Genomic DNA, 16,457 nt, shown 5'->3' with positions numbered 1-16,457 from the left:
TGTTGACAGCAGAGTTGTATAGCAACGAAGTAGAAAGACTTCACTACTGTACTTAAGTACTAAAATGCTGTATCTGTACTTTACTTGAGTATTATTTTTTTCTCCTACTTCCACTTTTACTTCACTACATATTTTCCATCAGTTTAATACTTTTACTCCGATACATTTTTTACGTGCTGTATAGTTACTCGTTACAATTATAAACATGTTAGCTGGCGCTGTCACTGGGTCAAGCCATCAGGCTGTCTTATGAGAAAACTGCCATGCTCTGGTCGCATCTTGTTTACTCTGCTGCTGCCTTCGCTGAACACTTGATCTTCGTAATCTAGGTTCACTTGACACGTCGTGACTGCCGCAAGGGTCCGTGCAGCAAAAATGACGCAATCGCGGTGGCTCCACCAATGCGCATTGGCCACGCGTGGTTGTTTCGCGAGGTCGTGCGCCTCTCGATTTTTGTGCGTGCGAAGTTACAAGGTGGAATTCATACACTTGTACGGCACTTTGAAGGTCCATTTCAGTATTTTCCAGCACCTTCAGCTTGATTTACATATTTATACAAATACACATATATTCGAAATTATTCCAAATAATTCGGTTTTTAGCCTCTCTCATTAAAAGAGATGGTACCGTGTTTGGTAACAGCAGAAGAGCGCAGTAAGCACTAGTTAGGTTAGATATCTTAGCTAACTAACCTAATTATGTTCATGGCGTGCTGCAGAATTCACTTAACATTAGCTGGCAATAAAGGCGACGTGCTGACTAATCATGTGTCCATTTTTATAGTGGTGTAGTGTTTTTATAGGGTAAGGGCATTTGTTGAGGGTAAACGCAGGGCAGTAGGCTCACCCTTAGAATCCGACGGACAAATTTTACGTCCAAAATACACCTTGTGTATGAAGGCGAATTTGTACTTCTGCGTCAAATCAAATCTGTTTTTTGTGTACGAAGTGTTAACCCCAGTTTTTTAAGTACATACAGAACACTTGTATTTGTGATCTTTGACATCTTTGATTTGTAAGTGATATATAAAAACAATTGATAATCAAACTTTGATGGCTTTCTTTAATTAATTCAAAACACAATACTTGTACTTTTTACTTTCAGTACTTGAGTAATAAATTTTAGACTAAACTACTTGCAATACTTAAGTACAAAAAATGCTACAAAATTGAAAACATGAAAAATCCTCTGTAAATATACTGACAATTGAGCATTGTTTGTAAATCTGATTTTTCAATAAAAAAATTTACACAAAAAAAAAGTACAAAAAAATGCTGAATACTTCTGTACTTCTACTTAAGTAAAGTTTTTAAAGAACACTTCAACTTCTACTCAAGTCAATTTTTTGATAGAGTACTTGTACTTTTACTCAAGTATGGGTCTCGAATACTTTATACAACACTGGTTGACGGGCATTTGGGGTTGTGACCCTAAGCTTGAGGAGTGGCTCTAATAGATCTCAGGAATTCTTTCCATCTTTATTCAGAAGACCGTAATCTTAGGAACAGCAAAAATACTGCAATAACCCAACCTCCAACCCACTTGAAGGATGAAACAGGAATTTGTGTGCATTTGTCTATATCTACACAAAGAGAGAGATATTACAATAACGTTTTTCCTCATAAAACAAAGACCAAATCTTTGTCTGTGATGTCAATCATTTTGGAAAGCACTTTATTTATATTTTACCATGAACCATCACACATAAAAACTCTGCAATGTGTGCATGTATGTTTGTGTACTCACTGTGACTTTGGAGGTAGAGGGAGGGGGGCCGTCTGGCCTCTGACAAATCAAGAAAAGAGCAGAACACATTTAAGACACAGGTCTCACTCTCCCTCCATGCCCTATTCCCTCTTGAACTTCCCAAATTGTCAAGCACCCGTCGCTGCAGAATCAAAAGTCCAGGGGGTGGAGCTGGATCTAGATCCAACTCCTCCCACCGTCCATAGTTTCTTTTGGTTGGTCCAGGGGGCGGGCGGAGCTGCATTTAATCCAACTCCTCCGTGTCGCTTACGTTTTCCGACCAGGAAATATAAATCCAATAAATTCACCCTTAAGACTTTTACCGTTTAAAGATCAAAATGTTCTTTAAATGTTATTTAAATAACACAATACATGTTTTTTTTTAGTTTACAAGAAAATGTAAAAGTGGACAGGAATAATGATCTGTGATTGCCAACAAAGTACAGTACATTTCTTAAATATGTACTATTTAATTTTTTTTTTTTACCTTTAATAAAAATTTCTTTTTTCGTTAGGACAGTACACTTCAGGTGTGTAGAACGGACAGTGGTATTTACTGCAACATGTAATGCACTGCACAACTGAAAGCATCTGTCCTTTTTTCAAAACCGTGAAATGCATCTATAGATGGATGGAAAAATATAAATAGCATTATATTGGTTGTTGTGAAGTTTTTCAGTGAACAGGTTAATGAGGATCAAGGCCGTTACATGCACGCACTACTGAATAACAATCCCCCTCAAAGTGTCCATATGGTACCGAACAGCACAACCATTACAAATTATAAGTAACTACAGCAAACACTAATTAATTTAACAGTTTATGTCCAATATGAAGAACACAATATACATAAGTATTTAATACATCTGTATTCTGTTTAGCTAACCGCTTGTCTTCTAACATCAGTTTTTACCTTCAGTTACTTAGACACCTAGATTAGATAAACTTAACAGTGGTTGTTCGTTCAAACAGAAACAGTCAGATTTAGTATGATCACCAAAGGAAACTAGTTACTAGCATTAGCAAGATGAAAATTGGTTTATTATGAACTTACTTTCACATTCGTGGTTGTTCACAAATGAACAGAATAGTAATTTAGGACGGCAACAGTGATTTGGATGGCTGATCTGATACAACTCCTCCTGCGTAGTGCAATTACTTCAGACCAATGAAAACACGACGGTGGGAGGAGTTGGATCTAGATCCAGCTCCACCCCCTGGACTTTTGCTTCTGCAGCGAGGAGTATCTCCAAATTGTGGCTGTTTCAAAGTCTTGAAAAGTGAACAAAGAAAAATAACATGAAGTATGTATATGAAAGTTAAATGAAAGGAGTGGTGTACTGGGGTCCAGTCATCTATTGCTTTATTTTCCTGCCTGTGACATGTGCAGAAGCACAGACAGTTGGAAAATGCAAGAGTCATGTCAAACCTGGAATTATGAGACAGCACAGTGTGAGAGTGTGAATCCCCTTGCACTGGTAGAAATGCATTCTCTCCTTTTGACATTAGTGTATTTGTAGTACAATTAGGGGTGCACGATATGACGATATAAAATCGTGACTGGCGATAACGAGTGGAGAATCGCAGGCGATCTACCAAATTAGAGAAATCGTATAGATCTCCTTTGCCAATCAGCGCAATGACTTTTTTATGCTGGTTCCCACCGATGCGGCAGACGTAGGGCATAGGACTGACCAATCACAGCGAACTATGCATCTTCCACGCCTCCATGATGTGTTTGCAAAAACTAAAAACTGCGTGGACAACGATGGCTGAAAGCCAAACCGAGGAGCTGGTAAAGAAGAGGAAATCCACCTCTGTAATCTGAAATTGATTCGGATTTTCTTCTACTGACCAAGACCAAACTACAGCGATATGTAAAGTGTGCAAAGAACACGTGAAAACGTCCAATCCCATGTACAACAAATTTATTCAATCACTTGAGACGTAGGCATCCCAAGTAATATGCCGAAAGTGAAACAATGCGGGCAGCCATCTCACAAGAATTTTAATTTTAATGTTGCTTTGTATTTCAGGTTTGAAAAGTGCTGGAATTTAGGCTAAGTGGCCTACTTGAAAATGCTTGAAATTGTAACTACTTCATTTCACAACAGCTGTCTGACTGAACAGTTCTTTGTATTACGTTAACAAATACGAGCCTCTTGTAATTCTAGGACGAAACATGAGAGAACGTGAATACGTTAAGATTGGGCGTTTTGAAAATAAACCATCATTAAATAATGTAATAAAAAAGCGAATAATATCGAATCATTTAGACTATATGTATAAATATTTAACTTTAACGTGCTGGGAAATATTTTGTGCAATAGTGCACTTTAACAGTGTAACGAACTGCGTGACGCAGAGCAGGGAGGCGGATACAAACGCTGAGGAGAGCGAGATTTATTGAATGGAATTCCAAAGGCAGAGTCGTAATACCGGGCAGGGGTCATAACAGGTAGGCAGTCCGAGCATATAAACGGGCATGGTGGCACAAAGAACAAAACAAGGCAGGGGAAACAAAGACTAGGCTGAACGTACTTACGACGAAGACGAAACAGAAACAGTTAAATCCACTAGAGCACGAACGAGGCAAGAGAACAAACAGGTAAGTAGCACAAAATAACCGATACCGACATGGGAGACACGGGGGACTATAAATACGTTGAACTAGACTAGAAACAGGTGAAGACGAGGGGGCATAGCCCTACGTGACAAACAGTGTCACGTGTGTTGTTTACATTTTTGTTTACAATGTTTGCACATGGAAAATTGCAATATCATTCATTTAAATCTGCTTAAAAAGAAAGCTTTGTAGCCCCATATTTTTTTTGGATGGAAGATCGTGATTTTATAAAAAAAAAAATCGTAATAATTTTTTTTCCCATATCGCCCACCCCTAAGTACAATGTATTGCATAGCTGAAACATGTTGCCTGACAATGTAGAAAAAGGTAGGGCAGCATAGAGGACAAAGGGAAAGAGAGCGGCAAATTTGGATAGCACAGTGGCAGACACTTACCTGTGTTTGAAGGGTGCAGGGTCGACACAATCATGGTTGTGGCAGGTGGTCCGGTGACAAAAGACTGAGAGGAGGCAGGAGGAGTGACCAAGGTGCCTTGGGGAGTGGTGATTACTAACCCCGCTGAAGAAGAGACTTATGGTCAGACTGACATAAATTACACTCATACTGAAGAAGCATTATACACTAAACTGTGTTAAATTGTAAATATTTTTTCAAATGTATGTCTGATTAATACTCTACTAAAAGAAATTCTGATAAAAAAAAATGCCAAACCATATAATAACCCACCAAGAAAAAGTTGTATAGTTCCTAAACTAAAAAAATTAAGTACTAAACATTTGACATTGTTTGCTTTTTAAAAAGTCTTTTTTTTTTACCATGTCATTCAAATGTTCTATTGACTAGAAATTAGTGGCATAAACATAAATTTTGATTAATTAATAACAGGGAAAATAACGAACTAAAAAAATGTACGCATTTTAACGCATGAGACACTTTTGCACCGTGGAATGTTTCTCAGTGCACGAGTTCCAGGCATACAGATTATATGGACGCACAATAAGATGAGCATGATGGAGATGACTGAAGAGGCTACGCTGGTGGATGGGAAATTTAAATATAAGAAATTTCCAGATGGAAGTACAAACACAAAGTGTTATTTGCACTTTACGTATAGGAAGGAGTTTGCTTATCACAGGAGCACTTCCACCCTTCGTTACCACCTCAACGAAAAACATGTTGGGGCTAACGCACGGGTCAGTAATGATAACTTAGCTGCTAAATATATTCCTAGTACGAGCAGTATCGCCAGTCAGCACTCGACCACATGTCTGGGTTCAAATTAAGAAACAAAATGTCAAAGTCGACGTCAGACAAATTGACCAATTCAGTGGCGAGATGGATTGCTCTGGACTGTAGACCGCTCTGTGGTCGAAGGCTTAAGATGCGGCAAGATTAAACGCCTCCACCGTTCGCGGAGGATCGCGCGAGGTGGGCGGAGTCGCGTGCTACGGTCACTCGCGAAAGTATAATCCAAGCTTTACAAGAAGTGCTGCAAATTGTGTCAGCTGATGCAAGTTACGAATTGCCGTCCAGAAAGACAACGTCGAAGAAAATCCAGCAGTTGTATGATGAGGAAAGGGAAGTAAAACAGGTTATTGTGAAAAGCGCCACAAATGTGGCTCTGACTGGGGATCACTGGACCTCTGTTAGCAACAAGAATTATCTTGGTGTGGCAGCTCATATTATAGATGATGAATGGAAGATCCAGTCATTTGCTTTGAGCATGCAGAAGACCACTTCTTGGCACTATGGAGATGCCTGTGGCAGAGGCCTGGGAAATTAAAGAAAGTCTACCATCTAAAATGGTATTAAAAACATCTTCTGATTTACTTCAGTTCTTCTTATTCTTCCAATTTCCTGAGCAAAACTAATTTTTGGTCAGAATTTCCAGTGTTCTGAAAACTGCTCTGTTTTCTGCACTCATCTATTGGTCTGTGTAGTAGACTGGTGGAAAAATAAACAAGATGTTGAGGTTTATGATTATGTTCATTGATTCATTCATCATTCAAACTTAAATTAGTATTTCTCATGTTAAATACTGAAATGCGCTTCGATAAATTAATTACAAAGCTTCTAATTAATTGGATACATTTTTTATTATTAAAAAAAACATGGTTTTAATGCACCCAGAATATCCATACTATATCTGCAAAGACATCCATCAAAAAATGCAGGTGTGTGCTTAAAAACATTTAAAACATATTTAAGTCCACTCAAGCAAGCAACTTCTTATAGTGGTCAGAATAATGTTTTGATCAAGAGTTTATAAACTCCCAAAATCACACATTACACTCATCCAGGACACATTTAAAAGCTGGAGAACTGAGTCAGAAATTCTGAAAATTGTGATTTTCAAAGCAGTGATTGACCTAAATGTTTTTTTAAATAGCTGATGCCATTTCCTATTTTTTAGTGTCCAAAATTTGCACTCTGCCTGCAGTGTATCTATATTATTCTAAAAAATCAACTAAAGAATGTCCACAGATAGTAAAAATAACATTTTTATCAAATAGCAGCATATCTTTAAATGTGGGTTTTTGAGCCCGATTAATATTATCTTATTTACTTTTTTATTATATTGTTTACTTTACTTTTTTACATTTTGTTATTTTAATATTTTATCTTTAATTCTTTTAACATTTTCTTTTTGTCTTATCTCCTTTTTATGTTTCTTTTTATTTATACTGTAAAACACTTTGAGTTGCATGCATGTATGAAAGATGCTATACAAATAAAGATTATTATTATTATTATTATTATCATCTTTGGTCTGAGAGAGAATACATTCATAAACTCATTAAAAGAAACGAAAAAAAAAAAACAAAAGTGGTCTCAATGTTCATGTATTTACAATAATGTATGCATTTTTGGCTAATTGACAATGTGCATGGGCATCAGCCACAATAGCATTTCAAAATGGCATCAATTGACCACTATTAAAGTGCTGTTCATGTGTAAACTGCACAATAGGAAACATGTCAAGTGGTATAAGCATAAAAAATAACATAAATCAAAATGCATTCTATCTATTTGGAGACATATTGAAATACATGCCTAAACACACATAGTTAAAATTCCAGCAGCATGTAATCCAGGAGCATGATGCTTTAAATGACCATGTGTAAAATGAGTCTATGGTTGGCCATGTTGTTTATTAGCAGAGCAAATCATTTTAGGCCTTTAATAGAGATCTCAAATATATCCCAACAATGTACACACCTAAATGGTGATGCATTCTACTGTGAATGGATGTACCAGGTCACACTGAAAAGTTGCCTGGTTATTGCTCTAATAAATATCATGGAGCTCATTAATTTTACAGCAATAAATACAAAAGGCAGTTCACTCACCTGCTGTCATTATACCAGTAGAGGGAACTGGCACAACCGTGATGTTCTGTGAGGAATGGGGAGGGTGGAGGTGTCCCCCTACAGTGGTCAATTGTGGTCCTCCTGTTGCACCACCACCGCCGCCGCCAGCACCACTACCACTAGCACCTCCTCCACTTTCTTGCTTGGGAACCCTGGAAGTTGCTGCAGTATCCATGGAGGCAGGACCAGGAACCGCAAGTACAGCAGTGGAGTAGTGTGCAGAAGAAGAGTGAGGAAAGGAGGCACTCTTCTCTGGTCCCAGCTGCTCTTTCATCTTGTTCAGAAACATGGCGTTCTCAATCTAAAAGTCATAGTGGGTGGAGAGGAGGCAGGTGCAAAGGATGGAAAATGGGATGAATGGAGAGGAGGTAAAGAAAGAGAAAATAGCATGGAGAAACGAGGAGAAAGAGCAGGGAGGAAGGCTTATTGTCTCCAGGCAGGTAGTCAGAGTAGTTTCACATGGATCAGAGCAAGTCTCGTGTTAGCCATCCCGGCCTGCTATGAAGTGTATATATATATATATATATATATATATATATATATATATATATATATATATATATATACACACACATAATTATTTGCTTTTTAAGCAAGATGTCTCCTAGACAATGATGTACTACACAAGAGAGTCCAACAATAAGTTTTCTACCTGTCCTTGCACTGTTGGAACGGGAGACCAAAAGTATGAGGAGTTGAAATGGGAATCTTCCATTATTTCTGCAATTGAAAGGAAACATATCTTGTAAACACCCATTCTCTTTATGGCTACAGTCATGAAACTGACCTCTTGCCCTTATTGATGTTTTATTTGTGGCCTCTAATGGACTTTTTGCTTGGGTACAATTTAGACACACAAGCAAGCCGCAATTTATAAAACCACCATATAAACCTCTCTGGAACTCTGGGTGCAGTTGTTTCTCTCTTCCCATGCATTTTAGTTGTCTTTTTAACTGGTATTCAAATTTGGGCAAGGGACATATAGGTGTATCTGTTGGATGACATGACGTGGCTTGACATAGGACGGGCAAAAGAGGCATGTTCAGTTATTGTTAGGTAGGTTCCATGGTGTGACAAAAGTGCAGATGTTAGGCATGAACAACTTAATTGAGAATAAAATTGGTTATAATGTGTAATGACGTTATGGCATTACCTGCATTATTGAAGAAAAGTGACAACATAAGGGGAAGAGAAATGTTATATACATTACCTTTTCTCACAAAAGAATCGTGATTCACTGCGTGTTGTGTTGTGAGCTCTCAATTTATTTAATTGGATGGAAAATTAGCGTGGTTTGTATATAATCTATTTTAATCCGAATAACCGACGCCCATTTGCAGAGAACGCCTTTGGCAATACTTAAAAAAGGCATCAAAACAAAAGGCAAACTTGGTAGCTGTCAAAATTGGCGCAATCTAAGCAGATGACAGTTTGCTTTTCGTACTTAGTTAATCGGACATGTTATAGTTCCATTAGGGCATTTAACCATATGCCATGGCTTATCACACAACTAGCTGGTACTTTGCAGTTAAGCTCTTACCAACCGTCATCTCCGGGACACCCATCTAGCTACCAACCAAGTTCGGTTCTTTTTTATTCTTACAGTAGGGCAGTAACAATATGTGAGAAATCATTCCACCAGACATTAAAAGTATAGGTGACTTTTCACGATGGAAAATGTGTGATTTTGCAAGTACATGCAGACCTAGGCAAATGCAGGGACCATCTTGATTAGAATGACTGTTGGCAAGAAACAATACATGCATTAGCTAACCTAGCTAGCAAACGATATCTGGGTAACCCAACCAGCCTCCATTAATATTTTAGCTTTTGTTAACTAGCCAGCCAGCGAAGGAGAAGCACCATTAAAGGTTGTGCACAAGTAAACTTCCGCCTGAAACAATACTGTCCCTGTGCCTCCATAGGTCTCTCCGGTTAGCCTGACTGTGAAAATAAAAAAAGAAAAAAAAACTCGAGGATAAAAAAAACGAACAGAAAAAAAAACGTCGACGCCAATGCCCCTGTGCGAGAGACGCAGGTTCATGCAGACTTCCGGCTGGCGAGACAGAAGAGAAGCACCCGTGTGAGTTGCTCAAATTAGAAGAAATAATTAACAACTGAGTCATAACGCTATGTTAATTACCGGTGCTGGCGATTTCCTCTCAACCCCGGGACTCCTTCGGGCCGGGACAGTTCGGAAACTTCGCCCAAATCCGCCCGAACCCTCGGATTCACCTATTTTTTTCCCCTGTTTTTTTTTTCTTTTTTTTTTCCTTCTTGTGGGGCTGTCCGATTATTCTCCGCTACACTTCCGGCGAGTGAGGTCAAACGTAAACTGAGTACTGAGTAAAAAAAAAAAAAAAAACTTCCGCAATGTGAGGTCTTTTAATATTTTTGTATAGATAGATAGATAGATAGATAGATAGATAGATAGATAGATAGATAGATAGATAGATAGATAGATAGATAGATAGATAGATAGATAGATAGATAGATAGATAGATAGATAGATAGATAGATGGATGGATGGATGGATGGATGGATGTTCCCTCAGGGAAATTATTCATAAAATAAATGGATTAAATATGGAAGTTATCATGTTGACTCCATCACACATTTGTCAAACTGAGAATCTCCATGGTGCTTATATTTCCCTTTATTGTCCCTTATTTTCCCCAGGTTGACACCAGGGGGCTATTCCACGAAGCGAGCTCATGAAAGCGGAGCTTATTAGAGTGAGCCTCGCTTGAGTTAGCCAAACAGTTAACTTCCGTCTAGTTCCGTTCCACTAACGAAATCCAGATGCAACCTGTTCCCACTATTTCAAGCCAGGCTTTTGTAATCGGCGATTATGCGCGGGCACACAGTATTTAAACAACCTCACTAATCGATATTCGAAAAGGCAAGAAAATGTCGAAAGAGCTGAAGGAACGAGCAGCTTTTTTTTCTTCTGCTGAACAGGAGCTACTTATACGTCTGTATGAGGAATATAAAGACATTATTACGAAGAAAGGCAACACGTCCTGTATTAACAAAGCCAGAGAAGCTGCCTGGCAGAATATTGCAGACAGATTAAATGCGTGAGCATATAATGTAATCCATTCATTGGCATTTTAAAAGTGTTATAGTAAATTAATAATGTTAATTAATCATTTCCTGATTTAGAAGTAACATGAGCGGGGTGAAGAGAACGTGGCAGCAGGTCAAGGTGAAATATAAAAATATACTCCAGAATGGTAAGTACAGTTGATTAGTCTAATGTGCATGAAAAGGTAAAACACCATATTAAATAACTGTATAAAATATTTTAGCAGCCAGAAAGAAAACTGCTACTGCTGCTACTGGTGGTGGGCCTCCTGTAGCAGCCCTCACTCCTGCAGAAGACCTTGCTTTACAGCAAAACAGCAGACGGCCCATCATTGTGGGAATTGAAGGAGGAACATCATCTGATCCTGTCTGTTCTCATGATACACAGCCTTATGTTAAAGGTAGGTACATTTGTTTCTCAGATTTTACATTTTTGTTCTTACAGGCTACATCGTAGTATTATTGTATACTTGATGACTAAAATTTTACAGTGGTGGGGGGTGTGCTGAATCTTTTGGACCCTCCTGTATTTGACAATGATGTGAGTACCATAAACCAGCCGATTTCTATTATGACTGAACCCTGAGGATCATTAACATTTACGTGTCTAATTTGTTTTTTGTTGTCTTGACTATATTTCTGTCTTAAAGGAATCCAAGATTCGGGAGATCTACAAAATGTACTTGCTCCAAGAAATAGAATGTAAAAAAGCAGATCTGCAATACAAAAAACTAAAAATACGGAAGTTGGAGCTTGAAATAAAGAAAATGGAGAAAGATGTGAGTATTTGCAAAAAGGTCTCTTTAATATGCTTGTTTTTGCAAGCTAAGTAAATCAAAGTGTTTTCTGTCCACAGGCTCAGCAAGACGATCAATAAATTTCTCTTTCCAAAAAAAAAAGGTGTCTTGTTTTGTGTTAATAATATATTGTGTTAATGAACCAAAGCAAACAAAATATTCCATTAACCAAAGTAAGTGTTTGCATACATGACCCTCACAGCTCAACCATCCATGTGGTTACAGGTATTGCTTACTGTCTTTTCTCAGGTATTGTGCATAATTGGGTTATAGGAATTGCTTACTGTCTTTTTCCTCAGGTGATGTGTATATTCAGGTATAATTGTTAGGTATCATATGACTTTCGTCTAGTGGTTTTTCCAGCTTAGAATACCTTGTGTTCAGGATTATCTATACTACCTTGGAGATTCCAAGCAACTACATAGCACTTTTGTAAGTCGCTCTGGATAAGAGCATCTGCTAAATGCCATAAATGTAAATGGAAATGTCTGCAGTTAAAATGTCTTCCTGTTGCTCCAACTGCACTCTTGGCTTTGCTTCTTTCTGCAGTATTGCCACATTGTGCAAAACTGTACAGGCTGCTACAGTGTCACGGGCTCTCTCAGGGGCGACTCTGAGATGGCGCAAGCAGTTAAATCTGCTCTTTAACTGTCCAAATGCCATCTCAATGCATGCTCTTGTCTTAGAATGTGCATGATTGAACCTCCTCTCTATCTGTTGTAGGGTCTGCATATGGGGTAAGGAGAAAAGGTTGGCAGGGGTAACCCCTATCCCCAAGCAGTAAGCCAGGAAAAGCACCTATGACTATAAGGAGTAGAGTTAAACACTGAGGCCAAATCTGCACTATTTTGTGTGGTTGGAGTATTCTTACCTTGGGCAAACCTCTGTGCCAGTGAGGAGGCACGAAATATTCTTGAATCGTGCACCGAGCCGGAACATTTTGCCTCAATTTTGGAAAATAGATATTCACTGGTGCAAACCATCTAGAAAAATGACAAAAGTGACAAAGGGTGAAAGTTGTTAAAACCCATGGACTGACATGCTTTAAAATTTCTGTTGGGTAAGTAAAACTTGCATGTACCTGTACATTGATGCTATGAAATTATTTTCAATTCAAATAGTCTCCCTCCATGGGTCCAGGTGGAGCCTTTATCTGGATGTGACTGCAGTCTATAGCACCAATGACATTTGGAAATCCTGGAGAATTGAATGTGTTTTGAATTTAATGAATTTTAGCATGAAATAGTTGATCAAGATGAATACAAATCACTTCGGTAAGTGCTCTGGATAAGAGCGTCTGTTAAATCATATACATTTAACTCCAGGTTACTGATCAAACCAACACTACTTCTCATGAATACATACCAGCTGTTCTGAAAAGGGCTTCTTTTATGGAAAGGATGCCTCTGTGACCAGGGAATTTGATGAATATATTAAGGAAGCGCAAGGCAAACCTTTCGAATTTCACGGCAGATCATTGCCTTACTAAGATGTTCTGCATCCCCAACGCTGTACAGAAATGCGCCACTGGCAAAGAAGCGCAAAACAATACAGACCATTTGGGGTTTGGTAAGAGCTTTACTATGTCTAGTGGTCTTCTCAATATATGGCCCCAATAATTTACAGAGATATATAATGCTGTGTCTTCTGAACCTGTAGCCTTCACTGTTAGCTGCTCTTTTTATAGCCTACATTTTGGGTTATTTGTATCACCTGTATGCAAATCTTGGTAAGGTAGTTGTCTGTATCCATTTCCTTTTTGCACCATTAAGTTAACCACACATTTACATTATTTATACTGAACATATGTGTATTGCGCAGTGATATGATTTGCTTGTAATTTGAACACAAAAGAGGAAGTATGGGGATAAATGTATACCTAAAAGTATCGTCACCTAAATTACTCAGTTATTATTAATACTCAGGTACAAAAAATTATATTTTTTGTGATATAGAGTTTATGCTAATGTTTGTGGACCATAACTGTGATTAGACACTGTATTCCATTTTACACTGACCTGAATTTGTTAAGATTAAACCAATACATTGCAATGTGCAGAAACCTCACTGATTAACAATGAATATGTACTCTGAAGATCGAAGTATAAATTGCATTTGGAATAAATTTGAATAATAATAACCTGCAATCATTCCAAACTAATAATTACAGTACTCAATTGCATGTATAAAGATATGATATGATATGCTACATCCACAGCAATTTAATGGCTAGAACTGCAGTGGAACGTTGTTCCTCAATTTTGTTTCCCAGATGGCGAGACTATGACATCACACTGCTCAGCCAATAGAAGCGGTCCAGCTAAACTAAGCCTCAACTCTAGCCTGGTACAGAGCAGGTTTGTACAAACTAGGGATGGGGAGATTCACCGATTCACATCGGTGATTCGGCACACATGTTTTCGATTCGACTGCAACGGTAGTGTAACTCCCTCCAAGTTGAAATAACGGACACAAGGCGTTCCTGATTTACTGGCATTTAATTCGGACACAGGTGTAACCAACGATGCCGTGAGAACTATACAAACATACAATAATAGATTTTCATACAGTAAGGGATTCTCATAGAGAATAGACAATAAGAATATGATTCAACAACATAAATATTCACAAATCAGTAGATTGGCTTACAAACAACATCAGTAAATTCGGAATAGTCCTTGAGACTAAATAACTAATTGAAACTTAACAATCCTTCATAGATAAACATCTTATTTCCCATACACATATTAAAATACAAATTACATACCTCATTGGCCGCATTAACTTGAAAGGGTTAACTTGAAACAAAACCACATCTTCTTTAAACATCTGCCCGTCCACCTAGCGGACGGTTATTTCCGTTACTGTTTAAATCAACGCCGTCGTGTAGAGAGCGGCGCGTGACCAAAATATAGCTCTATCCCAAACAACTAATTAAACATTAATTACACCCTGGAAACATTTGTAGAACCTTTAAACGTGCATTTTAAACAATATATATTACAATCAGATTTAATGAACAAATGATTTTACCTTACCTTAACTTATTTATTGTCACTTCAATCATGAAAATAACAAACTGCATGACTGCCACTGACGGCAGCCACAGGTAGATTCAACGTGCATCGGGTTTAATTTGCGGGCGAATTTACGGTGCATCTCCTCTAGCCTTTTTGCATCAGCAAATACCATGGTTAAATAGGGTGTTTTGTTTTCCACTATCTATTCCTTATTCTAACCTATTTACAGCAACATACTTTTTATTTTTATTCATTTCTTTTTTTTTCGTGGCAACATAAATGCACCATCGTGTCCTCAGGTACTGACGCAAACACGCAGATGTGCACAACAAAGATGGAGGGAAACGAGAGCATTAGCAACGACAAAGATATTTAATGCACCAAAAAAGACACACAAATCAAACGTGTGGCAACATTTTTGGGTTTTTTAAGCGAGGTGGTCAACTTGACAAGACGCTCGCAATCTGCAAACAATGCTGTGGGGCTATCAAATACGTTAGTAGCACAACGAACCTGGCGACACACATGAAAAGACGGCACGGTGTGGACGTCTCTGCGGCCGCTACCCCCGCGTAAGTCTAGCAGACAGTAGTGTTGCAGATCATAATTTTCACTATGTTAATACAGTACTTTTAAAAACTGTTCATCTTATGTTTTAAACGTTTTGTATAAATATAGATGGAGAAAATAACTGAATAATTCACTTGAATAAATTAATGCTCTGTCTGAATATACTGAATTATGCATTTTTTTATATTATGTATTGGTTGTGCTCCATTGAAAACCAGTGAGTTTCCCGAAACGTTCTTAGCGCTAAGTACTTCTTAACCTCATACGTTTCATACGAGGTTACGAAGTACTTAGCGCTACGAACATTTCGGGAAACCCAGTGGTTTAAGGAAAATACATCCCTTAAATTGTTAGCGAGTAAAGTAGAATTTTGCTATTGAGTTAAGAAAACTGATGGGTTAGGCCAATACATCCTCAAACCTCAAATAACTGTATCGAATGATCACTTATCAAACCGAATCCTCATATAATGAGTCATATCGTTATCAAATCATTTTGAATCACATCATATCGTGAACAGGAGTGATTTGTATCGCATCGTATCGACAAGGGGTTTCAGAGTATCGCAGTTATATCGTTTCGATGACAGTGTATCGAGATGTGTATCGAATCTACCTTAGTGGTGAAGATATAAATCCTTAGTACAAACGTATATGTTGCTGTAGTAACTGAGCGAGGCTTAAGTCTAGCCTCTTTTGTGGAACCGAATTTGAGCAAAATGAGCCAGGCTTGTCCTAAAAAGCCTGGCTTACTGAGTTAGCTCGCTTCATGGAATAGCCCCCAGGGGAGTATTCCAGAAAACGGGTTTAACAAACTCTAAACTTAACCCTGAACTCTGAGTTGTCTTACCCCATCTGACATACTCAGAGTTTTCGGTTCCAAAACGGCTGATCGGAGTATTCAGGGTTGCTCAACTCTGAGTAGGTTGACCCAGACAGAATTGCGTTCACGCGTAACTATAAAAGGCATTCTTAATGGAACACAGATAAATAAGATTTATCAAGGACTTAAATGCAAAAATCAGCTGAGCATCGTATTTCACACCACTGTAGCTTGAAGTATTAATGGCTGCATGATTTAATGTGAAAAGCAGTGATTGCAGATGGAGTCTCTGACAAATCTACCATTTCTGTTGTCACCCACATGCATGTAAGGTTACTCGTCTCTGGGCATGTCCGAGATGGTAGGCTGTCGCTCTTCCTGGATGGTTGCAAAGTTGTGTAATACCACACATGCCATTATTATGTGGCACGCCCTCTCAGGGGTACCTCTGATCTCCT

The 16,457-nt window shown here is 38.3% G+C and overlaps 2 protein-coding genes across 4 annotated transcripts in view; one reads left to right on the top strand and one right to left on the bottom strand.

Moving 5' to 3' along the window:
* Positions 1-9,975, bottom strand: part of znf384a (zinc finger protein 384 a) — a 31,214-nt gene extending 21,239 nt beyond the window's left edge. For 2 of the 3 annotated variants that reach the window (XM_077009566.1, XM_077009568.1), the window contains exons 1-5: positions 9,847-9,975; positions 8,356-8,423; positions 7,683-8,004; positions 4,768-4,890; positions 1,747-1,785 (exon numbers count right to left, since the gene is read on the bottom strand). In XM_077009566.1, the coding sequence (XP_076865681.1) occupies positions 1,747-1,785; positions 4,768-4,890; positions 7,683-8,004; positions 8,356-8,418 (547 nt within the window). In that variant the 5' untranslated portion in view covers positions 8,419-8,423; positions 9,847-9,975. Of the gene's footprint in view, positions 1-1,746; positions 1,786-4,767; positions 4,891-7,682; positions 8,005-8,355; positions 8,424-8,913; positions 9,740-9,846 lie in introns of those variants that run through there. The other variant, XM_077009567.1, reaches the window with a different exon arrangement.
* Positions 9,744-12,284, top strand: LOC143517263 (uncharacterized). The gene is made up of 7 exons (XM_077009570.1): positions 9,744-9,786; positions 10,665-10,783; positions 10,869-10,939; positions 11,015-11,191; positions 11,282-11,331; positions 11,441-11,569; positions 11,647-12,284. Exons 3-7 carry the CDS (start codon positions 10,876-10,878, stop codon positions 11,665-11,667), a joined length of 441 nt encoding a protein of 146 aa, XP_076865685.1. The 5' UTR covers positions 9,744-9,786; positions 10,665-10,783; positions 10,869-10,875; the 3' UTR covers positions 11,668-12,284.
* Positions 12,285-16,457: the final 4,173 nt, after the last annotated feature.

Source organism: Brachyhypopomus gauderio, chromosome 6 (genome assembly GCF_052324685.1).
Source record: "Brachyhypopomus gauderio isolate BG-103 chromosome 6, BGAUD_0.2, whole genome shotgun sequence".
NCBI lineage: Eukaryota > Metazoa > Chordata > Actinopteri > Gymnotiformes > Hypopomidae > Brachyhypopomus > Brachyhypopomus gauderio.
This window is presented reverse-complemented; position numbering and strand designations above follow the sequence as displayed.

Bases quoted from the DNA above. Each gene is read 5' to 3' on its own strand.
- LOC143517263 (XM_077009570.1), top strand. From the start codon at position 10,876: ATGAGCGGGGTGAAGAGAACGTGGCAGCAGGTCAAGGTGAAATATAAA. The intron at 10,940-11,014 runs GTAAGTACAGTT...AAAATATTTTAG, and splicing joins TAAAAATATACTCCAGAATG to CAGCCAGAAAGAAAACTGCT. The intron at 11,570-11,646 runs GTGAGTATTTGC...TTCTGTCCACAG, and splicing joins TAAAGAAAATGGAGAAAGAT to GCTCAGCAAGACGATCAATA.